Source organism: Desmodus rotundus, chromosome 3 (genome assembly GCF_022682495.2).
Source record: "Desmodus rotundus isolate HL8 chromosome 3, HLdesRot8A.1, whole genome shotgun sequence".
Classification (NCBI taxonomy): Eukaryota; Metazoa; Chordata; class Mammalia; order Chiroptera; family Phyllostomidae; genus Desmodus; species Desmodus rotundus.
In genome coordinates, this window is record NC_071389.1 from 148,910,816 (window position 1) to 148,936,038 (window position 25,223).

The 25,223-nt window shown below is 53.1% G+C and overlaps 1 protein-coding gene and 1 non-coding gene across 5 annotated transcripts; both read left to right on the forward strand.

Annotated features, from left to right (window-relative positions):
• The first annotated feature begins 635 nt into the window (after positions 1-635).
• Positions 636-771, forward strand: LOC112319193 (U8 small nucleolar RNA). The gene has a single exon (XR_002976296.1). It is a non-coding gene; the product is annotated as a U8 small nucleolar RNA (small nucleolar RNA).
• A 1,349-nt stretch (positions 772-2,120) lies between these two features.
• Positions 2,121-21,855, forward strand: ITGA7 (integrin subunit alpha 7). 4 transcript variants are annotated; one of them, XM_024576453.4, is made up of 26 exons: positions 2,121-2,614; positions 6,800-6,927; positions 7,030-7,109; positions 8,284-8,539; positions 9,008-9,139; positions 9,380-9,499; positions 10,342-10,549; positions 10,656-10,849; positions 11,202-11,290; positions 11,414-11,541; positions 11,697-11,792; positions 11,983-12,044; positions 12,175-12,344; positions 12,749-12,898; positions 13,580-13,695; positions 14,255-14,447; positions 14,527-14,607; positions 14,712-14,791; positions 14,919-14,993; positions 15,128-15,230; positions 15,759-15,935; positions 16,126-16,257; positions 18,495-18,608; positions 18,831-18,929; positions 19,014-19,139; positions 21,155-21,855. In XM_024576453.4, exons 1-26 carry the CDS (start codon positions 2,409-2,411, stop codon positions 21,383-21,385), a joined length of 3,546 nt encoding a protein of 1,181 aa, XP_024432221.2. In that variant the 5' UTR covers positions 2,121-2,408; the 3' UTR covers positions 21,386-21,855. The 4 variants fall into 4 exon arrangements, with proteins under 4 accessions (XP_024432221.2, XP_045040580.2, XP_024432222.2 ...); XM_045184645.3 differs by lacking the exon at positions 9,380-9,499 and having other exon boundaries at positions 2,122-2,614; XM_024576454.3 differs by lacking the exon at positions 9,008-9,139 and having other exon boundaries at positions 2,122-2,614.
• Positions 21,856-25,223: the final 3,368 nt, after the last annotated feature.

The window sequence follows — 25,223 nt, forward strand, 5'->3', positions numbered from 1 at the left end:
TTCTGACCCTGGCTGTAGGTCTGGGCTCAGAGTCAGGAGTCCTGGGTCCTTTCTTGATTTTACTATTCTGTATTCTCATACCAGCTCTTCTCTATTGTCTGTGGCCCTGAAATAGAAAAGGGATGGGAGAGCGTATCTGGGGGGTAATAACAGTAGGATCCTGGTGCCAGCCTGCTGGCAGCACTTGTTTTTCCTTAGCAGTGCCTGTTTAGAGGTTGCTCAGTCCCCTGGAGGGGTTGGCCACAAGTGTAATACTGGAAAAATGGAGGACCAAACCTTCAAATATATAGTAATTTGGAGGTTTGTTAGTAATTTGCACCCAGGGCAAGGATTGTCAAAGGGCCAGCAGAGTGAGAGTCTACCTGTTTGTTTGTTTGTTTAAAAGTATAATCTTGGAAGCCCTGGCTGGTGTAACTCAGTGGATTGAGTGTGGGCCTGCGGTTTGATTCCCAGTCAGGGCACATGCATGGGTTGTGGGCCGGGTCCCCAGTGGGGGGCGCACGAGAGGCAACCACACACTGATACTTCTCTCCCTCTCTTTCTCCTTTCCTTTCCCTCTCTCTAAATAAATAAATAAAATCTTAAAAAAAAAGAAAAAAGTGAAAGTATAATCTTGGACAAAGAAGTAAGAGACAGGGCCAGGTGGGATAATCCTTACCTGTTTCTCCTTTTGGAGAACAGATTTGAACATGATGACTGGAATTCCCATGACCCGTGATTAACGTTTCTGCGTAACCAGGACTTGCAACACCCTGATTGCTCCTATCTGATTAAAAAACAAAAAGAAGTAAGAGACAAAGGGAGCATGTGAAGAAGAACTAGGTAGGGCACATATTGCAGTTTTTAAGAAAGGGAGAAGCCAGAATCTCAAAAATATGACGGCATTTGAGGGGCAGAGAAAACACTAGAGACATTGAGAAATAGTCTGAGGAAGATTCCAAGAAGGGGGAAAAGTAGAGTTTGGGAGGAGACAAAACCAGAGAGAGAGAGAGAGAGAGAGAGAGAGAGAGAGAGAGAGAGAAGAAAAAAGGAGAAGACAGGAGAGGAGAGGAGAGAGAAAAGATGGACACAGGGATATACACAAGACCAACACCCAGTAAGAAAGACAACTAGGAAGGGAAGGTGGGAGCCAGTGAGGTTCCATGTGTGCCAAATTATTTCCTATGGCTCCTCCAGGCCCCATTTCTGGATTGGAGATATAAATAGCAGAGAGTTGGAAATGTCCCACCTCCCTTTGATTCTGTCTCAGCCTGGGGGAAGGGAGAAGAGGGACAGGCCTGCAGGTCCCCTTGGAGATCCTTGGGAAGCCCCACCCAGCTCCTGTCTGGGCCAGCCCAGGACTCTGCTTCCTCCAGTCCGGTCCCCTTTGGAGGGTGGGAAATGCGCAGTCCTGGAAAGGGTCTCGGAGCTGGAGACATCCTTCCCATCCCTCTGCCTCTTGGGTCCAATCTCTCATCTTTGCCTTCCTTTGGCACCCCCTTTCTTCCAGCCTGTGTTCCTCTGCGTCTATCAGCCTCAGTCTTTTTTTCGTGTCTTTTCCCATCTGTCGTTGATCAAACTCTTTCCCTTCTTTCTCCATCCATTTTCTTTCTTCTTCTTCTTCTTCTTCTTCTTCTTTTTTTTTTTTGTTTCTACCTGCGTCCTTTGCTTCTCTCCCTAGGCCTGCTGAATTTCTCTCTCTCTTCTTGTCAGTCTTTCCCTCTCTTCCCTTGAGTACAGACGAGGTGTCACTGCTAGGCCGGAGGAGGGGGGCGGGGGAATGTGTGGGAAGAGGTGGGAAGCGGTTTAAGTGGAACGGTGTGAGAAGTGCTCCATGTGACCCAGGGGAGAAGGGAGCGCTGAGAGGCCAAATGGGACCCAGGCTCGAGACCGCCCCCCTTTCACTTCCTCTCTTTCTGTGTGCCTAGCTCTCTTCCCAGACTCCTTCAGCCTCATTCATTTCTCAGCTCTTTACCATCTTTTTCTCTTTTTGGGGCCCTCTTTAGGCCCCCATTCCTAGGCGCCACCTCCATCCCTCGCGGATACCCGCAGGAGTGAGGGGAAGAAGAGAGTGCTGAGCCCAGTGGGGCGGAGCTGGGGCGGGACCGGGGACCTGGGAGCAAGGCCAGGTCTCAGCTCCCACAGACCGCCTGGGCATCCCTCCGCGCGTGGGCCTCCACCTGCCGCGGAGCTGGAGGGCGGGCGGAGGGCGGGGTGGGGCGTTGCCCGCGGGAGCGGAGGCGGGAGCCCCAGTGGATGCAGAGCCCGCAGCAGTCCGGCCAGCATGCTTGGGGCGGTGCGGCGGTGAAAGACTGGGAGACCCCTGAAGACCAGCGGGACTTGATACCCGGCCTCCGACTGAGAGACCTAGTGCTCGGGGCACTACCGAGTTTCCTTGCGCCCGTGGGGAGTGCGCCCAGGGTTCGCTGATGGCCAGGGCTCCGGGCCGTGATCCTCCGGGGCCCCCGGGGATTTGTTACCTTCTTGGCGTCCTACTAGCCGGACTGCTTTCCCCAGGGGCTGTCGCCTTCAATCTGGATGTGATGGGCGCCCTGCGCAAGGAGGGCGAGCCAGGGAGCCTCTTCGGCTTTTCTGTGGCTCTCCACCGGCAGTTACAGCCCCGACCCCAGAGCTGGTGAGTCACCGCGCCCGCCCAGAGTCCCTGTGCCCGAGCCACGGATTCCCCACCCCTACCTCATCTCTCAGTCTTCGAACCCCACTAAGATTCTGCTGTCCAGAGATGTGCACCCCAGTTTGGAGCCTTGCCCCATCTGTCTCCAGTTTGGAGGGGACCCTCAAACCCCGAGACCCAGGCTCTTGCTTTGGGGATGAGTTGTAGAGCAAGGTTCTTTTCTTGGCAGGGACTTTCTTCGTTTGCTTCCCCCATCCCCCCAACTTGCATCCTTGCTCCAGTCCCAGGGTGCGTGGCTCCCCTTCTTTTTCAGAGGACCGAATTCTCTCAGGGAGGAGGACTGAGCATGTTGTCTCTGCTTAGGACAGGAAGAGAGGGAAAGGACAGAGAGGCTAAAGGTGCCGTGGGAGGGGTAGAGGGTAGGCTCCAGAAATAACTTCCTGCCAGTGCATTGCTATAGGATGGAATCAGGGCAGCAGGACAATGGGAAGCCAGGAGAGACCTGCCACTTCTGTGGCTCAAGACCACTGGAAAGCTGGGAGAGAACCTGGCGGGGTCTGGCAACCTGCACTAGGTGTTTTAGTAAGAGAGAGTAGTGGGAAACAGAGCCCCCAGAAGGTGTAGCAGCAGTGAGACAGAGAGAGATCCAGGAAGGATGCTGGCCAGGCCGTTCCCCTTCCTCCTCAGGAAATTTCCAGCTCCAGGAATCTCAGCAGCAGGGGAAGGTAGGGAGGCGTGAGGGGCAGAGGACAATTCTGGTTATTTTCTAATCAGTTCAGGACCCATAGGAGAAGGACACACTTGTGAGGGTCCGTGACTGTCGTGCTTCCTGTACTGTTTGCTCTAGCTGCGCCTGCGATTTTAAAAAGAGAGACAAGAAGGGAAAAAGAGCTTCCCACCTCCTCCTGCCAAAGAGCTTTTCTCTCCCAGGCCAAGCCTAAGCCACACTAAGTGTCCATTACTGGGATCAATGCCATCCTCAGGGACTGTCTTCTCCCTGCTACTATTGGCCTGGGGGCAGAGGATAGTGACAAGAGCTCATTTCTCTTTTGTTGCTCAGGGAGGGGGGGCTAGCTCTGATCTTTTTTTCTTTTATTATCCCTGTCATCAGGGAGCAGGGTCAGTGGTACCCCGAAGTCTGGAAAAGATAGAAAGCAACTGACTTCATCTCGTCTTTAGTCTTCTCTCTGCTTCCTCCCTCATCTGTCTCCCTTCCCCCTTCCCCCATCTGCCAGAGTTCCAGAACTGGAGGCCTTTTTAGGACATGCTGAACTCTCTAAGCTATTTCCAGGCAAATTCTAGGTTATTTTTAATAGCTTGGTCTCTTGTCATTTCCCCCTCATCTCTGAAGGTGGCCCCTGACTCTGTCTCCCAGAGTCAAGCAGAGGGCATTCCCCCAGGGGCCTGACTGCCTAACCCTGGGGTTTTTCTCCAGCAGGGGGTGCTCTTCTGCCTTTTGGCCAGTGGGAGACCCAGTACCTTGCTTATCCCTAGGTTTTTAGTTCCAGGTTTCCTTCTCCAGCATGTAAAATGCTTAGAACAGTGCAGGGCCCATAGTGACTGCTGTAACTCCTGTATTGGCATCCACAGAGCTAGAGAATAGGTTCAGCACCTTACAGCAAGCCCAGACCCAAAGGTTTGGCTGCAGCACTCCCAAGCTGAGCCAGCCTTCATTCAGGCTCAGCACTGTCCACAGAAGGCTACCCAGATGAGAGAGTCAAAGAGGGCTGGCCTTGGGTCAGAGCCTGAAGTGAGTGGAGAACTAAGAGGTGTAGTGTTTGTGGGCTTCTCTTTCACCTTCTCTTAGCCCAGCTTCCAGGGAGTCCCTCTGCCCCCAGCTGCCAATAGGCTTTTGCTTTTCTCTCTGCGGTGGCTGCAGCTGTGGCTACTGTTCTGTCCAGACCCTGGAGTGTCTGAGGATCGTGGGATAAAGCCAGGAAGAAGTGTGTGGCTGGGGCAGAGGTGGAGGGACCAGAGAGGTTGCGTGTGGGAACTCTTGTTCCAGGAAGGATGGGCTGGTTTGTTCACCAAGGGTGGGGCTGGATGGATTCATGTGCTCAACTTCTTTCCTCCCTGTAGACCCCTCTCCTCCCCCTCTTTTTTCCTCTTGACCTCCAGAGGAGATGTGAACATTGAACACTGACCGTTAGCTTCTCCTAGTGCTCAGCTATGCACTGACCATCTGAGACACTGGCTGCCTCTGGGGGTCCACGTGAAGTGTGGCTGGGCCTCCTATGGGGCCAGCACAAAGATGAGTAAGACAGCTCCCCTCCTCTAAGAGATGGCCATCTCTGTGTTGGCATTACCTCAGACTTGTCTGAAAGTTGGCCATGCTGCCTGGTTTTCTCTTTCTTTTTTTTTAAATCCTCACCCAAGGTTATATTTATTGATTTTAGAGAGAGAGGAAGGGGGGAAGAGAGAGAAACAGCGGGAGAGGGAGAGAGAGAGAGAGAGAGAGAGAGAGAGAGAGAAACATCGAGAGGTTGCTTCCTGTATCTGCCCTGACTGGGGATGGAATCTGCAACTTAGCTATGTGCCCTGACAGGGAATCAGACCTGCAACCTCTTGGTGTATGGGACGACGCTCCAATCAACTGAGCCACCCCTTTCTGGAGGGGCCTGAGTGTTCTGGAGATGGCCTGTCACTGGTGTGGTAGGAAGGCACGGGCACTGGAGTTAGGCAGATGTGCATTTGAATTCCAGCATACTATTTAACGTCTCTGAGTATCCTGTTCTGAAAGACCAGAAAAGGAGCCTTACATGGGATTGTCGTGGAGATTGAAGTAATGCATGTAGCTTGCCTAGCCCCAGCACCTAGGTGGAGAGTGATAAAGTTCCTCATGTCCCTGGCATGTAGCCTAGGGCCTGACCCAGAGTAGGTGCTGAATGAATATTCCTTCCTTGTCTCACCAGTGCCTGACACAGGGCTTGGCAGATAGGTTTTCAATAAATAGTTGTTAACAAATGCCAAATGCATGCCACGCTCTCCTCCCTACCGCTACTCCCCCACCCCTGGTCTCTCTCTTGTCACTGTCTCTGACATGGGATGACAGCTGGGCAGAGATGAGGAGGAGTTGTGGGAAGGAAGAGTGGCTCTGTGCCCTCCCCTCCCCCTGAACCGGAATGGCACAGTGCCCCACAGATGCCTGTCTGCAGTATTGCCCCACACAGCTTTGGGCCCCTCCCCCGGGAAGGGGGATGGAGGGAAGCAGTGTGGGAGAGAGGCCTTGACGTTTGCCCTGCTGCCACTTTTGAGTCTCTCATTCTTCAAAAAGAATCCTTGTAGCCAGCTGGGTGACAATCACCTCATCTCACCCCCTCCTCCACTCCTGGCCTGAGGGTTCAGCCTCAAGGGACCCAGGCAGCCTCCATTCCCAGCACAGTCCTCTCAGGGAAGAAGCCTTGGCTGTGATTATGGAAAATTGTCCTGCCAAGAAAGTTGTAGCTGGGAAAGCGTCTGAGGGGGAGGTAGGGGAGAAGACTGACTGGGAGGGGGTGGGAGTGGGGTGGGGTGAGAGGAATGGGAAAATTGTAGCTGTGGGGAGGAGAAGGAAGGATGGGAAAGGGGATTCAGGAAGTGAGGGGAGAATAGAGGGAACACTGGAGATCAGATGAGGTATTTGCCCCTATCTTGCTGCTGGCTGGAGTGACGGATAGACTCCTGGGCTGGCAGGTTTGCTGGTGGGTCTTTGATGGGTTCGTGATGAAGGGGTGGGGGAAGCAGGCCTATATCTAGGCTCTTGCCTGGCCTTCAAAGCTGATCCCTGGGCCACCTCGTGGTGCCAGTCTGGGCCCCCGTTACTTTGGCTCCCAGCATTCTTGGCATTTCTGGGAAGGTTTCAACAGGACTGTGGAGGAGGGCAGAACTTGGGGATGGGGCCAGGGAGTGGGTAGGAAAGGCCTGGTCAGGAACAGGTGCTGGGACAGGCGGTTCTTTCAAAGTAGCCTTGCTGGCCAGGATGCTTGGGTTGCTGTGTGTGTGCGTGTATATCTACAGTATGAGCATATGTAACGTGATGATTGCATGGCCAAGTGTATTAACCTGTCCTTGTCAGGACTTGCGAAACGGGCTTTGGGCCCTTGTCCATAGCCCTTCAACACTCTGTGTGGTAGTAAGGTGTTGGGCCTGGGAAGCTCTGAGGGGTGGGAGCATTTTGGGGGCTAACTCCTCCCCTGCCCCATCATGTAGGCTGCTGGTGGGTGCTCCCCAGGCCCTGGCTCTGCCTGGGCAGCAGGCGAACCGCACCGGAGGCCTCTTTGCTTGCCCCCTGAGCGTGGAGGAGACTGACTGCTACAGAGTGGACATTGACCAGGGAGGTATGGGCCCTGTGGGAGTGGAGTGGAGGTAGCACATGAGGAGGGGGAGGAGAGGACCTGGCCTCCGCTTCCCTCCCCTAATTCCCAGTGTCCTGCCTCCAGCTGATGTGCAGAAGGAGAGCAAGGAGAACCAGTGGCTGGGAGTGAGTGTTCGGAGCCAGGGGCCCGGAGGCAAAATTGTGGTGAGTACCCCTACTGTGGCTGTATGCCAGGGTGGTGGTGGTGGTGGTGTGTGTGTGTGTGTGTGTGGTGTGTGTGTGCGTATGCACACATGTGCTTACAGAGCACAGGTTGGGCATTTGGTATGATGGTCTGATTCCCAGGACCTCAAGGAGAGATAAAAAGTGTAAGTATGTCCCCTGTCCTTATAAATTTAAACCATCTAAACATTTGTCCATCCGTCCATTTGTCAAACTCTTACTGAGAACCTTTTAAGCATCAGGCATTGTGCTAGTTATTGAGAAAGGATATGTAAAGACAGGGAAGCCCTGGCCAGTGTGTGGATTGAGCGCTGGCCTGTGAACCAAAGGGTTGCCGGTTTGATTCCCAGTCAGGGCACATGCCTGGGTTGTGGGCCAGGTTCCCAGGAGGGGGTGCGTGAGAGGCAACCACACATTGATATTTCTCTCCCTCTCTTTTCCTCCCTTCCCCTCTGTCTAAAAATAAATAAGATCTTAAAAAACAAACAAAGACAGGGAAAAGCTTGGTCCACAACTCAAATAGCCTACTGCATATATGCAGATTCTCCTCCTCTCCTTTTCTGTGTGTGTGTCTCTCTGTATTGTCTCACCAGTATGCACAAATACGCAATTATCAATACAAGTCACCATGGGGCAGAGTGTGGTCTGTGTTAAGTGAGGGTATAGTCCTCAGTCTGTGAGAGTCTGAAGGAAGAGCGGAGGGAAAGGCTGCCTGGGGATGGAGTGATTGAGTCAGGCTTTCAAGAATAAGAGACACTTGGAGAGTGAGGAGGGCAGGAAGTTCTTTGCAGATGAGGTGATGACATAAAGGGCCAGAGAAGGACAGAACTGGTCCTGTTAGTGTGGTCATGGAGGCATGGGGGTTGCATGTGGTGGCTTAGTTACGCCTGTGTGTGCCCAGACAGCATGTGGAACACGGACTTCTTCCTGCCAGGGCAAGGGAGTGGGTGCTGGCGGGGTAGTGGGTCATGGATATAGCTGACTCACACTGGGCTGGTGGTGGAGCTCAGGTGGTGCCCGCACAGGGGTTTGTTGTGTGTGTGTGTGGAGCATGCATATGAACCAGCACCTGCCACATGTCTGCACGTGGGCAGCGTGGCTCAGGCAGGTCCCTGGCTCACCCAGTGGAATGGCTCCTCATTCCTTCCTCCTGCAGACCTGTGCACACAGATATGAGGCGAGGCAGAGAGTAGACCAAATCCTGGAGACGAGGGACGTGATTGGTCGCTGCTTTGTGCTAAGCCAGGACCTGGCCATCCATGATGACTTGGATGGCGGCGAGTGGAAGTTCTGTGAGGGGCGTCCCCAGGGCCATGAACAGTTTGGGTTCTGCCAGCAGGGAGCTGCCGCTGCCTTCTCCCCCGACAGCCACTACCTCCTCTTTGGGGCCCCGGGAACCTATAACTGGAAGGGTGAGTCACTCCTCTGGGAGGGGAGAAGGGCACCAAACCATCCTCTTACCTCAGAGGGCAGCACGTGGCCAAGCATGCCCACACGTTCACTGCCATGTAGTCCAGGGGCATTGCCATGCCTTCCACCCCCGTCGTGCCAGCACACGCACGAATGGAGGTATCTCCTCTCCTGCGCATGGCCGAGTGTTCCTCAGCACGCTGGCATGAGACCCACACGCACGGCTGGTCCTCCCTACCAGCACCCCAGCCACACTTCATCACTCCCACTCCCGTGTCCACATGCTGCTGCTGGCTGAGCTGACACTCGGTGAGTGCGTGCCAAGTCTGGGACCCCAGAAGCTCGGGAGGGGGTGGAGATAGAGCTGGAAAGGAGAGGAGTGGCTTCCCTGTGTGACTGTCTAACTAGCATCAGGACTAAAGGGTGCTCCTCGCTCCCTGCCCTGGGCACTAACAGGTTTGTCCTTGCAGGCACCGCCAGGGTGGAGCTCTGTGCGCAGGGCTCAGCGGACCTGGCTCACCTGGATGACGGGCCCTACGAGGCGGGGGGTGAGAAGGAGCAGGACCCCCGCCTCATCCCGGTCCCTGCCAACAGCTACTTTGGTAGGGACCTCTCCCGGCTCAGAGTTACTCTAACCCTCTGCTCCTCTCTCTTGTCCTCCCTCTCCATGCTCCCACCCTTCCGTCTCTGTCCCTTTGGCCTCTGTCTCTCTCATATTCTTTCTCTACCTCTTCCTCTTCTTCTTGCCTCTGTGTCTGGCTCTGTTTCTGCACTCCGCGGCCCCTCCTCTGGATGTCCTTTCCCTGGTGTTTCTCTCCTCCCCCTGCCCCTGACCCCCACAGGGTTGCTCTTTGTGACCAACATTGATAGCTCAGACCCTGACCAGCTGGTGTATAAAACTTTGGACCCCGCTGACCGGCTCCCCGGACCAGCCGGAGACTTGGCCCTGAATAGCTACTTAGGTTTGTAAGCGTCCACCCACGTCCCCCTGGGCCCTGGGGGCTTGGCCTGGCTTCCCCTCCACTCCTGCTCTGCCCCACCCCTGACACACGCCCAGAGACAAGCTGGGCCCAGTGACCAGGCCTGAGAAGAAAAGGTCCCAAGGGGGAGAACCTAAGGGGCTGTGAACAGGGGTCTCCATGGAGAAAGAACCAGGTGCGCAGTGACCATGCTGGGAAGGAAGGAGGGCAGACCTCTAGGGGGGCATTTTCTCAGGGAGGGATGGTGGGCACATGCTGGAGAAAAGTCTAGGTGTGTTGGTAAGTCCTTGTCATTGTCTCATCTGCATCCTACTGCAGAGAAGGGGGAAACGAGGCCTGAGAGAAATTTGGGTGAATCAAGCTCTTCTCTACTCCCTCTCGCCTCCCTCCACCCATGTGAGGCCTTCCTCTCCCCGCCAGGATGGTGGGAGTGGGGGCCAAGAAGGTGCACTGGATAGGATAGGGGCCTCCGGGGTGTGCAAGGGGAGAGCAGTTCTCTGGGGGTTGTAGGGGTGGGGCTCCGCCCCAGCTCCTGCCAGTGCGCTCGCTCCTGCCCAGTGTCTGGCTGCTCAGCCATTGCCTTTCTCTTTCCTCCCCAGTCCCTGAGGCTGAGCTCATTGCACTACCTGTGCCAAACTCCAGTCTCTGGGTTTGGGGGGCTGCTAGGTCTCTGTAGGGGGAGGAGCAGTCCGCTGTGGTGGTAGTAACGTGGAGGTGCCTGTATCTTTGGCTCCAGACCTGTGAGGAGGGGATGGTGGGGGCTGTGGCACACCTGGCTCCTGAGCCTTAAGGAGAGTGCTCACTGGGAGGTCACCCCCCTCCAGGTTTCTCCATCGACTCGGGGAAGGGTCTGGTGCGTGCAGAGGAGCTGAGCTTTGTGGCAGGGGCCCCCCGTGCCAACCACAAGGGGGCTGTGGTCATTCTGCGCAAAGACAGTGCCAGTCGCCTGGTGCCCGAAGTTATGCTGTCTGGCGAGGGCCTGACCTCTGGTTTTGGCTACTCGCTGGCTGTGGCTGATCTGAACAATGACGGGTGAGTAGGCAGGAACAGTGGAGCTGGGGGTGCTGAGGGGCCTCTGGCATCTCCTCCTGACTTCCCTGGCTGGGCAGGCCCCCACACTGACTTTCTTTCTCCATAGTTGGGCAGACCTGATAGTGGGTGCTCCCTACTTCTTTGAGCGTCAAGAAGAGCTGGGAGGTGCTGTGTATGTGTACCTGAACCAAGGGGGTCACTGGGCTGGCGTCTCCCCTCTTCGGCTCAGTGGCTCCCCTGACTCCATGTTTGGGATCAGTCTGGCTGTCCTCGGGGACCTCAACCAAGATGGCTTCCCAGGTGTGATGGGAACTGGAGAGGCTCAGGAGGGGCAGGGGCAGGGAAGTGCCTCAGAAGTCACAAGGAGGTCTTCTGAGGGCTCAGGGAGAGAAGCAATCTGGGCTCACACCTGAACTTTACCATCTCCCAGCTTTATTGTCTTGGGCGAGTTACCTAACCTTTCTGAGCTAGTATATCTGCAGGGAGCAGCTGAGGGGGTTAAAAATGATGTGTGCAAGGCCCCTGGGACTTAGTAGCCTCTCCATAAACTGGAGCACATACGATATGGAACTAGGTGATGGAGGGAAAGTTGGGTCCTGGACCTATTTGCCCCAGTCCCCACAGCCTGACTGCCTTTTCTGCTTGCCCACAGATTTTGCAGTGGGCGCTCCCTTTGATGGGGATGGGAAAGTCTTTATCTACCACGGGAGCAGCGTGGGGGTTGTTGTCAGACCTTCCCAGGTGAGGGGGCTTGTCGGGATGAGGGAGTGGGCGTGGGTGGAACAAGGGGGCATAACAGTAGAGGGCAGGGAGGAGGCAGAGGTCTGAGTGGTGGGTGGGGGCACTGACAGGCAGGTCTTGCAGGTGCTGGAGGGCGAGGCCGTGAGTGTGAGGAGCTTTGGCTACTCTCTGTCGGGCGGCCTGGACGTGGACGGGAACCATTACCCTGATCTGCTGGTGGGCTCCCTGGCCGACACTGCCGTGCTGTTCAGGTGAGGCCCTGCCCTTTCTCTGTCTTCTCCCTTCCTGAGTCTGCGAGCCCCACTTGTTGCCAAATCTGATGCCGAAGAGTCCACCCACCCTGCCCCCCAGTTTCTCAGCCTCATGTTCTTATGGTTTTTTGTGCCCTTAACTCTCCATTTCCCAGGGCCAGACCCGTCCTCCACGTCTCCCATGAGGTCTTCATTTCTCCACGAGCCATTGACCTAGAACAGCCCAACTGTGCTGGTGGCCACTTGGTCTGGTGAGGGGGGATCTAAGGGGAGGGAGGCTAGGTGAGGATGTCCAGGGCCTCTAGGCCCCTCTCCCTTCTCCATTTCCCTGCCTCATTTTGCACTGGGGGCTGAAGCTGGGTTAGGAGGGGGCAGGGTGGGGGTGTGGTTGTCGCCCATAAGCCTTGCCTGACTCAAGAGCTACCCTTCGCCCCTCCACAGTGTGGACCTAAGGGTTTGTTTCAGCTACGTTGCAACCCCCAGCAGCTACAGCCCTATTGTGGGTGAGTGGGGCCCCCTTCCCATCTCCCACCCTGTTGGGTTTCAGGGGGGAAAGAAGAGCCCCTGGGAGCAGGGTCAGATTGAAGCAGTTCCCTGGCTCACTGTCTCCTCTCCTCTCCCCACATGCCACAGCTCTGGATTATGTGCTAGATGGGGACACAGACCGCAGGCTCCGGGGCCAGGTTCCCCGGGTGACCTTCCTGAGCCGTGGCCCTGATGACCCTAAGCACCAGGCCTCAGGCACCGTGTGGCTGAAACACCAGCATGACCGAGTCTGTGGAGACACCATGTTTCAGTTACAGGTGGACACTGATCCCTTGGTCTCTGAGGGTCATTGTCATTGCATGATCTCTTCCTTGATTCCTTTTAGCTTCCTCCTTAACACACTCACACCTCATTCTGAGACCTCAGCTTTTGGGAAGCCTCCATTATTGGCTGTCCTCCTCAGCTGTTGCCTTTGTATGTCTCCTGCCAAGTTCTCTGCTCCCTGGAGATGGGGATGGCAGGGTCCCCTGTCACATCTTATTCTCAAAGCCCTAAATCCTGGGTCTCTTCTCTTCACCTCAGTTGCTCTCCCTGCTCTTTGCTCAGTTCTCTACTTCTGTCCTTCATCTCCCTAAACTTCTTTCCAGGTTTCAGAATTTTTCATAGGGTAGCTGGGGCCTGAGAATTGTTCTTGTATCCTTTCCATCTTTCCCCTTTCCAGGAGAATGTTAAAGACAAGCTTCGGGCCATTGTGGTGACCCTTTCCTATAGTCTCCAGACCCCTCGGCTCCGGCGACAGGTTCCTGGCCAGGGGCTGCTCCCAGTAGCCCCCATTCTCAATGTCCACCAGCCTAGCACCCAGCGGATAGAGGTGAGAATGGCTCTGGTTTAGCCCAGAAGAAGGAGCTGGGAGGAGCAGTGATCATAGCCCCTCACCAGTGACACTCATTCATAGCTCGCAGAGTTCTTTCACATGTTTCTCCAGTAGTTCCTCATATCTCCAGGTGCTATAACAACTAGACCCCCAAATGGAGAATGGCCCAAAGGATCGTGTGTTCCTAGTCAGAGGGAGCAGTGCTCTTTGATTCCAGGTGATTAGTCAGGGGCCCAGGCTGATGGAGGTCTGCCATCTATAAATGTGGCCTCCCCAGTGCTAAGGCCATGTCTGTCCCGTTCACCCGGGAGAGGGGAGCCTGAAGCTCCCTATGTGGTTCTCATGGCCAGTCTGGAAGTAGCACTCCACTTTCTCTTCACCTTCTGGATCTGGAACTCAGTTACATGCAAGGAAGTCCAGGGAAATGTGGTCTTGCTGTGGACCAGCCTGCTAGTCCCTATCACGGTATGGTAATACTCCCATCATTTTACTGGTGAGGACACAGCTCAGAGTGGTTAAGTGACCAGCTCAATATCACACAGCCAGTGAGCAGCAGATCGGGGAGTTGAACCCAGGTCGTGCAATCCTGTGATGCTCTACCCCACCATATGCTTTGGTGACACATTTTCCCCGTTGCTCACCAACTTGGAATGAACCTCTTCTCAAATCCCTCCCCAGATCCACTTCCTGAAGCAAGGCTGTGGTGAAGATAAGATCTGTCAGAGCAATCTACAGCTGGTCCATGCCCGCTTCTGTGCCCGGGTCAGCGACATGGACTTCCAGCCTCTGCCCATGTGAGGGGGTTGAGGGAGCAGGTGGGGTGGGAAGGCAGGAGTTCAAGGAATGGAAGGAAGCTTCTCAGGAGGCCAGGCAGAGGGAGGGGTGGGGCCTGAGACGAGGATGGATGGCTGGGGAGGACCTGCTGAAAATTCAGAAGACTGCAGATGGGGGTCAGTGATGGGGCCATAGGGGCTCCCCTGGCAAGGAATAACAATCCTTCATCCCACATACAATAATGTGCAATTTAAGTACATCTCACTGTTTAGTCTTCACAACCCCGTGAGGTAGGAATTATTATCAGTCCCACTTCATAAATGGAGAACAGAGGCCTAGAGAGGTTAAGTTACTTGTCCAAGGTAAGTCAGTGGTGGAGCTGGGACCACAACGGAGGTCCCCTGACTCCCAGTCTGGATGTCTGGAGCATGGGGAAGACCTGAGGCTTAGACTGGTGAGTGCAGAGGCTCAGGGAGTAGAGCCAGTAGCATTCACTGGGGGGTGGGGTGGGAGAGGCAGGAGTGGGCAGGGCAGGGGAAGGTGTTCTGATCTTGGAGTGAGTGGGATCTGACCCATCAGGGATGCCGATGGAACAACAGCCCTGTTCGCGTTGAGTGGGCAGCCATTCATCGGCCTGGAGCTGAAGGTCACTAATCTGCCCTCGGATCCAGCACAGCCCCAGGCTGATGGGGACGATGCCCATGAAGCACAGCTCCTGGTCAGCCTCCCCGCCTCTCTGCACTACTCAGGAGTACGGGCCCTGGACTCTGCGGTGAGGACCCGGGCAGGGAGTCATGGTCTTGGGGGTTTCCAATAACCCGAACTGACCTCTCCTTCTCTCCCCACTCCAGGAGAAGCCACTGTGCGTGTCCAATGAGAATGCCTCCCGTGTCGAGTGTGAGCTGGGGAACCCCATGAAGAGAGGTGCCCAGGTTGGCACGTCTGCCCTTATCCCTATCTTAGTGACCTCTAACCCTGGGCCTTCCTCAAGCCCCTGACCTCCCTTGAGTCTAATCTCACTCCACCCTTGGCCTAGATCACCTTCTACCTCATCCTTAGCACCTCAGGGATCACCATTGAGACTACGGAGCTGGAGGTGGAGATGCTGTTGGCCACGTAAGTCTGGTGGGGCTGGGGTGGGATAAGGTTGGGGGCAGTGGAATTGATGTCCACCTAGAAGGGGCTGACCCTTTGAGGCATTGCCTGAGCCTGCTGCCCACTCCTACCTCTGCCCACACACCAGGATCAGCGAGCAGGAGCTATATCCCGTCCCTGCCCGGGCCCGTGTCTTCATTGAGCTGCCGCTGTCCATCACAGGGTGAGCCCTGTCCCAGTGGGCACTGCGCTGGAGGGGCAGACATTGCCACGCCCAAACCCAGGCCTGGGCTCTGCCTCTGACCCTCCATCAGGTCCCAGGCCTCATCAGTCCCCATTTCGACCCCTCTTCTCTAGGGTGGCCATTCCCCAGCAGCTCTTCTTCTCCGGCGTCGTGCGGGGTGAAAGTGCCATGCAGTCTGAGCGGGATGTGGGCAGCAAGGTCAAGTATGAGGTCACGGTAAGTGTCCTGGTATTGATCCCTCATGGTCCCCCTCCCTTTTTGGTGCAGAGGAGAGGCTGAGACACGTCCCAGGAGATGGGGCGCTTTTACTATATGGTGAGTTCAAGGCCTCCCCCTGCTGAGGTACCTTGGCTGTGGGCAGGTATTTGTGCAGGGACCTCACTTGACCATTTCCTGGTCGTCTCTGACTGAACATCTCACTTGCTGGTCTGGGGGGCTATGAGAGCCCAGGGAAGCTTCTCTGTCTTGGGCCTTGGCTGGGGTGTGGGAACATGGTGGGAAGGCAGATGTCTCTCCCCAGAACTCTGCTCTGGCTCTGCTGGGGCTTCCCCACACTGCCCAGTGATATCTCCAGGTTTTCCTGGGTTTGACACAGGTAGAAAATGGTGCCTGGCGGGGTCTAGGGTCCTAAGTCTTTGTTGAAACTGTGCTTCCTGAGGCCTTGCCCTCAACCCTGTCCAACTCTGTGGATTTAGAGCCACTCAGAAACTGAGCTTCCTCCCTTTACACTCTCTGTGCCCACAGGTGTCCAACCAGGGCCAGTCACTCAACACCCTTGGCTCTGCCTTCCTCAACATCATGTGGCCCCACGAGATTGCCAACGGGAAGTGGCTGCTGTACCCCATGCGGGTGGAGCTGGAGGGCGGGCAGGGGCCTGGGCAGAAGGGGCTTTGTTCCCCCAGGCCCAACATCCTCCACCTGGTGAGGCTTTGGCAGAGTGGGAGCTGGGCTGCTGAAGCAGGGTGGGGGGCGTTAGACTGTGGGAAGGGCATCGTGGAGCTGGGCATGTGTGGGTAAGTTGGGGCCAGGAGGAAGGTGGTGGGGAGGAGATGCCATCTCAGGGGTGTTAAGTTTGGAGGGGCACTCACTGGGCGCCTGTCCCCACATCCAGGATGTGGACAGCAGGGACAGGAGGCGTCGAGAGCTGGAGCAGCCAGAGCGGCAGGAGCCTCCTGAGCAGCGGGAGCCTAGCACATCCTGGTGGCCGGTGTCCTCTGCTGATAAGAAGAAGAATATCACCCTGGTGAGGGGAGGGCAAGTGGGGTACAGGCACAATGGGGGGGTGTGGTGGGGTGAGAGAGGATGCTGGGGCATGGAGCTTCATTCAGTGAGGGGGGTGTCCAGGGAGGCTGGCCTGCTGAGAGGTGTGATGGACAGTTCACATCACACCCGTGAAGCAGCTGCTGACACCACAAGTCTCCCCACCCTGCCAAGTGCTTCCTCCAGAGCTCGGCGCTCGGTCAGCTGGGTGTTTGATGCTCCTCACATTTATACCCAAGATAACGTCTTATATGGGTGAGATGGTTTTAGCTACCTTTGAGATCTGTTTGTCCTTCTTTGAACACTCTTAGGATAAAAAAGTCAATCTGTGTAAGAAAACCTGTTGGATTTTTACAATGTCAAAAACTTTTTAAGTTTTAAAAAGTTCTAATTGTAGTACATTATGTGTGATTCACTAAGTCTGTCCCTTTTGATCAGTTTTGCCCCCCATTTCCTTCTTGTTTTACTTAGTTTTGTTATTTAAGTGGATTCATGGAGCAGATTGGCATACGCTCTGTGCTCACCCTTTGAGAATGGTGCTGGCATGAGAATGTGGAGAGGACACAGATTAAGGGGGTATTTGGCTGGTTTCCGGGAGGGGAAACCCAGGTATGGATATACCTGGGCAATAGAGGCAAGGAGTTGCAGAGACTGCAGGGGAATGTAAGCAGTCGGGCCAGCTCTGGTGCCATCTGTCTGGGAGGGAACTCCACTGTCACACCCTGTCCCTCCTGTATGGGAGACAGGAGAGCAGGCAGGAGGCAAACAAAGGTGCCTAGGTGTAAGGTGAACCTGTGTAATTGCTGTTTCTCCCTGTTGTATGGGTAGTGTTACCTTCTCCACGTGACTAATTTCGTCTGAAAGAACTCCCCACCTTTTAAAAAAGATTTTATGTATTTATTCATTTTTAGAGAGAGGGAAACATTGATGCATGCATGAGAAATACATCAACTGGTTGCCTCTTGCACGCCCCCTAGTGGGCACCTGACCACTAGGCAACCCAGGCATGTGCCCTGACTGGGAATCTAACCAGCAACCTTTCATTCAGTTTGCGGGACAGCACTCAGTCCACCAAGCCACACCAGCCAGGGCAGAACTCCCTTTTTTACTAAGAACTTTGAAATTAATTCTTTGACTTTAAATTAAGGCAGAAGGTCTTGCTTTTAAACAATTGACCAAGGGTTCGTGATTTGCTCAAGTGGTAAAATAAAAGACTACTCACAGAATTCAAACACTCTCAAGCTGTTCTTCTGTCTATGAAGTGTGATGAATATAACATAGTTTTTAGACAAGTGGATCATTAGGTGGGATTAGGTCAGATGGATATAGGTCAGGCCTGGAAGGAGCAGGGCCTGAGTCCCCTGTCCCCCAGCAGCTCCTGGGGCAGCCTCCTCCTTCATCAGTGAGTTTGGACTTACTGTGGGAGTATGGCTTTGCCCAGTATGGAACTGGGTTTAAATACATGCTCCACACTTACTAGCTTTCCTAGCTCTGGGACCTAAGGTAGGTCACCTGGCCTCTTTGAGCCTCAATTTCCTAAATTTTTAAAAAAGATTTTATTTATTTATTTTTAGATAGAGGGGAAGAGGGAAGAAAGAGGGAGAGAAACATCAATGTGTGGTTGCCTTTCATGTCCCCCGACCCTGGGAACCTGGCCCACAACCCAGGCATATGCCCTGACTGGGAATCAAATTGGTGGCCCTTTGGTTTGCAGCCTGCGCTCAATCCACTGAGCTACACCAGCCAGGGCCAATTTCCTAATTTGAAGAATGCGGATGATAATAATATGCACCTTGCAGGACAGTTGTAAAGCTTAAATGAGATAAGTACCTGGTAGGTAGGCACTCAATGAAAGGGAACAACATTAGGTAACACCAGCATCAATCCGGGGCAGCTACTCTGCTTGCTTCTGTTAAGTAAGAGCCATCCTCCCTGCTCCTCATGCATTTCAAAGCCAATAGCCCAGATTTGGGGTAGGCCACTATATTGGACCAGAAGGTTAGTTTGGGAAGACTTCCTGGAAGAGGGAAGTTTGAGGCTGGGTAAGGAAAATAGAGATATCTGTGAGGAGCAGGAAGAAAAGGGGTCCAAGGGGTGGGGGCTCATGGAAGGATGGATGAGGGCTGCGGGCAGATTCTGTGTCTGTGTGACTGTGTTTATGAGGATGCTGGGCCCTGGGTGGGCTCAGCAGCTCAGACCCCTGTCTGTCTTGGTGCCCAGGACTGCGACCGGGGCACGGCCAATTGCGTGTTGTTCAGCTGCCCACTCTACAGCTTTGACCGAGCAGCTGTGCTGCATGTCTGGGGCCGCCTCTGGAACAGCACCTTCCTGGAGGTGAGAGTGCTGCCGAAGCGCGGGCTGGGCGTCCTTGTCCCCAGCAGCCCCTCCAGGACTTCTCCTTCTATCTCCTCCCTACCCAAATGCAGCACACTCTTAACCCCAGAGGGGCAGAAACACCCTCTGTGTTGGGCACCATCCCATTTACAATTTTGGAACTGGGGGGAGGTGAGGGGATGAGGGCATTTAGGAGGAGGGCCTGCTTCCCTGCTCTGCTAGGAGTACTCAGCTGTGAAGTCCCTGGAAGTGATTGTTAGAGCCAACATCACTGTGAAGTCCTCCATCAAGAACCTGCTGCTCAGAGATGCCTCCACAGTGGTGAGCTGCAGGGCTGGGAGGTGAGCCTAGGGGAGCTCTTCTCTGCTGCTGCAGCTCTTGCTCCATTAACTCTTTGCTCCCCAGATCCCAGTGATGGTGTACTTGGATCCAGTGGCCGTGGTGGCAGAGGGAGTCCCCTGGTGGGTCATCCTCCTGGCTGTACTGGCGGGGCTGCTGGTGCTGGCGCTGCTGGTGCTGCTCATGTGGAAGGTGAGGCTTGGCGGGGGGCGGTGGAGCCAGTGGGGGCTGGGCTTCCCCGTCACACAGGTGGCCTTTCATGCTGTGGTTCTCACTCACCCACTTCCTCATTTACTCAGCATCTGTATTGAGCACTTACCTTGCCTGTACCAGGGACTCTGTCGGGTCCTGGACATTTTAGAGATAAGTCAATGCAGATCTTGTCCTCAGGGATTTGATAGTCTAGTGGGGGAGGGGAGCCTTGGAGTCAGAAGGCACTAAGTCAAGAAAGTGCAGTGGCAGTTCAGAGGAGGGATGGTTGAGAGCAGGAGGTCCTGGAGCTGGGCCTTAGAAGAAGGTGGGGTAGTAGGATCTGTATGTGGGAGATGAGGCGGGTGAGGTCTGGGCCTTCCAGAAGGACCACTGGAGGCCGACTCGTGGAGGCAGGGAAGTGTGATCTGACTTAATTAGAACATGACAGGGTAAGGCAGGGAAGGCCACCGTGGCCACAAAGGCCAACAGTGTGGAGAATACCTCCAGGAAACTGCCTCTAAACTGAACTCAGAGCTTGCGCGTACCAGGTTCTCCATGGAACTGTTCTTGTAAACAGAGTATAGACAGAATCACATTTGAATTGGGGGTCCACACAAAAGCACACTCAGCGCAGGGAATCACATTTGTCACCCGCAGTCATGCCCAGAATCCCATGCTACAGCTGGGCTCTGGGGAACCATGCTGTGCTTGGGGCTCTGTGGAGAACACCCTCCCACCCCACCCCCAAGCAATTACAGACCAGACACACCCTTTGACTCTGGAGTAGCATCCAGACTGTTGGAAACCTGGTTGTTCTTGGAGAAGATTGATGCCTTCGTGAAACTGGCTCTGGGATCCCTGCTCCCTGCTCCTACAGAAGGGCGACATAGCAGAGATAAGGCCCCATCCTCCCTCAGTCTTCCCATCTCCCCCTTATTTGCTCCCCTCCCCCCTTGACATCCCAGTGTGGTTTCTTCCATCGGAGCAGCCAGAACTCATCTTTCCCCACTAACTATCACCGGGCCCGTCTGGCTGTGCAGCCTTCAGCTGTGGAAGCTGGGGGTCCAGGGACTGTGGGGTAATTTTTGTTTGTGTGCATGTGCGTGTGTGTGTAAATATATGTGTGTGTGGGGGGGGTATGTTTGTGTGTGAGTGTAGTAGAGTGCCCTGCATTCAGGGGACCCGGAACATTCAGGGTGAAGAAATGAGATTGCACGAGGATGGGTGAGTCCTGGGAACTGGGGTGGAAGACAGTTGTAAGGGTGAGCTTATGAGAGTGAGGATACACAGCCTGGGGCGTGCACAGAGGGTTGGGTGGGATCTTGGAGTGTGAGCATGTGAGTGCAGGGAGGTGCATGCATGTCTTCTTGGGCATGAGTGTGCAGAGACAAATATGCAAGGAGGTACTGTGCAGTCTGAGCATGTGGGAGTCTCTGGCAGTCCTGAGTGTGAGTGTGCAAGGGGCACATTTCCACCTTGTCCGGGCCAGCATGTTCATGATTTAGGAAGGGGCGAGGCCATCGTATTCATGGATAGAAGACCTGCCCTAAGGGGGATGCTGCCCAGTGTTTAAGTACAAGGGGTGTGTGTGTATGAGGCTTGAGAGGACTTATTTTGGAGTATGCAGGGTTCTAGGAAGCCATGTTTCCCTCAGATCTTGTTTGTGCTCTGGGAAATGCTATTGGGTCCCTTAAAAAGCTTGGGCTGGTGGAAACTTTGGGGTCAGCAGTCCTGATGTTCCACCTTCAATCCCCTCTTTCAGGTGCCAAGGGAGATGTCCTTGGCCTTGTACCTTCAGTGCCCTCCTGGTCTTTCTTTTGCTATAAATGAGACCCTGACGGTGGCACCTGTGGGGGCTGCTTACTGCACTAGATGCTGTGCAACCCATCTCCTTTCTGCAGCAGTTGCTGCTTTCTGTCCCGGGGTGGTGGAGCTGGGAGCTGGGCTATGCTGGGCATCTGCTCCAGGGACCTCAGCCCTGCAGGCTCCTCATGTCTGGCCTGGTGTTCTTACAGATGGGATTCTTCAAGCGGACGCGGTACCCCGAGGCCACCGTGCCCCAGTACCATGCGGTGAAGATCCCTCGGGAAGACCGACAGCAGTTCAAGGAGGAAAAGACAGGCACCATTCTGAGGAGCAACTGGGGCAGCCCCCGGAGGGAGGGCCCCGATGCACACCCCATCCTGGCTGCTGATGGGCACCCTGAGCTGGGCTCTGATGGGCACCCTGCGCCAGGCACTGTCTAGCTTCCCCTGTCCCAGCCTGGCCTATGTGTCCCCTCCATCCCTTCCCCAGAGACGGCTCCTCGGGATGAAGACGGTAGAGTGGGTTGCCGGGGTCCCACCAGGATTTCGCAGGATCTATTTCCTCAGGGGCATAGACCACTCCCTCCAGGAGGAGCACGCCCAAGCCCCCCCTAAGAATGCTGTGAGATGAGAGGGGTCAATAGGGGCTGGCATCGTAGGAGAGTGTGGGAAGGGCAGCACTGTCCTGATGCAGAGGTTGGGAGAGGAGACCCTAATCCCTTCCTCTCCTCACCCAGTGTGACAGGACCCCAAAGACCTATCTCCCCAAAAGTGCCTTAGCCCATAGGGTTGGGGAGGAGGTTGCATTGCTGATTCAGGGGCTCTTACCTCCCTAATTTTCCCTCTCCTCTGACTTTAGTTTGCTGCATCAATCTAGCGGATTTTGTTTATTTATTAAAAAAATATTTGAGAACAAACCTCTGGCCTCTTTGCTGGGTTCTGCTCCCTCAGGAGAGGTCTTCAGAAGAGACCTGATTCTCTCTGCACCCCGCCAGCTCAGGACAAAGGTGGTAGTGGGAGGGAGGGTCGGGGGCCTGGCAGTGATATATGTATTCTGACTTCTGCAACCAGATCCTGGAGGCGCATGGGTGTGGTCTCTGAAGGAAGGGGTGGGGCACTTTGTCATGGGAACAACTTTATTTGTGATAGACAAAAGCTGGAAACAACCCAAATGTCTATCAACAGCTGAATGGATAAATAGTCTGTGGTACATCCATACAGTGGATTACTACTCAGCAATTAAAGGAGCTATTGATACATTCCAGCAACATGGATGAATCTCCAAACAATCATGCTGAGTGAAATAAACCAGACAAAAAAAGCACATAGTGTAGGATTCCATTCATATAAAATTCTACAAAATGCCACCTCTTGTGACAGAGAGTAGACCAGTGATTACCTGAGGATGGGGATGGAAGAGAGAAGAAGGGTCACAAAGAGGCACAAGGAAGCTTTCACAGTTGATAGACATGTTCATTCTCTTGATTGTAGTGATGGATTTACAGATGTACAAAGGTCATCAGGTTAAACACTGTAAATATATACACATTCTTATACATAATGATACCTCAATAAAGCTGTAAGTAAATAGGGTATAGATTATAACCCATTGAATGAAATAGAAAATCTATGAGTCAGTAATATGAATGAATGAATGAACAAGAAGATACATAATACCAAATATTACTGGTGAAAGTGTAAATTGATATAGCCACTTTAGGAATCTTTGACAGTATCTGCTAAGCCCAATAAAACAAGGTATAGAATAGTGGGTATAGTATTCTACCGCTTGTGTAAAGAAAGGTGAATATATACATATATACATATATGCATCTAAATGTGTGGTGTGTGTGCTATCTGCTCATTCACAGATTATCTCTATCTCCAGGAGGATTCACAAGAAATTGGCGATGTGATATTTAGTGCCTCCAGAGAGGGGATCTGAGAGGTTGGGAGACTGGGGTGGAAGAGAATTTCCCCTATAGTGTCTTTTGTACCATGTGAGTGTTTTAACTTTCCAAAAAAATTCTTTTTTTAAAAAGATTTTATTTATTTTTTTTAGAGAGGAGGGGAGGGAGAAAGAGAGGAAGAGAAACATCAATGCGTGGTCGCCTGTCATGCACCTCTTACTGGGGACCTGGCCTGCAACCCAGGCATGTGCCCTAACTGGAAATTGAACCTGCGACCCTTTGGTTCACAGGCTAGCGCTCACTCCATTGAGCCACACCAGCCAGGGCCAAAAAAAAATTCTTTAATGATTCTTTTAAAAACAAAAAGAGGTAATGCCATAATTCTTGCTAAAATTAGCTATAGGGATCAGACATTAAAACAACCTCACTTCTTTTTAGATGGAAACTTCAAAGTAAGTACTGAGGCATTATATTAATATGCAATACAAAATTTGATAACTTTTATAGATTCATAAAAGAAGGAAATGAACAAATTTCTTTTTTAAAAAAAGTATTTTATTTATTTATTTTTAGAGAGAGGGGGAGGGAGAGAGAAAGAGAGGGAGTGAAACATTGATTGGCTGCTTCTCACACCCCCCCACCCAGGGACCTGGCCCAGAACCCAGGCATGTGCCATGACCAGGAATTGAACTGGCGACCTTTGGATTTGGAGGCCGGTGCTCAAATCGCTGAGCTACACCAACCAAGGCCTTGTTTTATTATTTTAAAGTAAGTTTGAGGTCAGCATAATTTAAATTCTTCTATGGTGGCTTGATGAAACAATTTGACCTTACAAATTCCAATAATAACTTGGTTAACATGTAAAAAAAAAACCAAACTAGAATGAAATCTCAAGTTATGCTCTGTTGTTATATACCAAGAACATTATATTGTCCTGTCACTTTTCCTTTGCCAAGGTATTAAAGAAAATGTTAGTATATTAATGACTAAAAGTTTCTCCCGAGTGATGATATCAGCAATAGAATAAGCTAGTACAATTGTGAATTAAATATTGAACTGTGTGCCAGAATGACATATGGAACTGAAACTTCCACTTGAATGTTCAATAGTCACGGAAATATCTGTGCTTATCGTTGACTGTTTGATAAGAATTTTTAAAAATAAAATGTACCTGTGTTGCTACTTAAAAAACAAAACAAAATGAAAAGAAACCTTCACTAAGAAATGATTGCTCTCTGACCTCATTTCCCACCACTTTTTCATCTCATCCTATTCTCCACTACACTAAACTGCTCACCCTTTCCAGATGGGGACAGACGAGTGTCTATCCTAAATGTCCCAGTCCCATTCACCTGCTTTTTCCTCTACACTTGCTTTCCTGTCTTGGCTCTGAAGCTCCTCTTTTGTCTCCCAGTTGGCTTGGCCACCCCCCTGTGTCTTCACTAATCCTTCAGAAAGTCACTCTGTGCTTGCACCACGTTCCAAACAGGTTTCGATCTCTCTACTTTCTTGTGGATTTGCGAACCTTTGTTCACTTGTCTGTGACATCCTGAGGATGGGAGCTCACACCCCTACTATGGGGAGAATTGCTTCCTCCTTCATAGTCACAGCAGAAGCAAAGCCCCAAGAAGAACGTGTCTAACTGTGGGGTCACAAAACCTCTCTGCCAGGGTCATCGCTGGCCCCGGCAGCTCTGCGTAGGAGAAGACACTTCCCTGAAATAGCTCATCCCTACCTGACTCAGAAGCTATCCCTAGACCTTTTCTCTTAAGGCCTCCACTGGCTGGGACAGATCTGCCATTGGGTTTTACTGGTGGGATAGAAGCAGTGGACTTTGACAGAGCACCCCTTCCAACCAGGGACTTTGTTTGAACTCAGTCCTCCCCCAGAGGCCATCAGTGGCCCTGGGAAATGTGGGAAATGTTCCTCGTGGGATTTTAGACTATTGTAATTTTCCTCTTGTATAAGGCCAAGTTGCGGAATTTCTTTTCTCTAAATAAAATTCCCTTTGGCCACTGTAGCTGGAGTGCAACCCTTAGGACTGTCTGTGATGAGCTGCCCCCAAGACTGTGAGGGAGGCTTCTGCCAAAAGAGAAGCCACTGCTTAACTACCTAGGGACTTTCTGCTAAGATGCTTTCCACGGGTGAGGAGGGGCTGGCTTACTGGGAAACTAAAGACTCAAAACCTCTAGCTGTAAAATAAAAATACTGTGGGGGTTGTGAAGGCAGGAGAAACTCCCAGTCTCACAGAAGAGTTTGTTGGAGAGTGGGCCTAGAGAACAGCAAGTGAGCGACATTGTTCCCTCTCTGACCTCTCCCCCACAGACAGCACTACAATGCAGCAGAGATAGTTTCCCCACCTCGGCGAA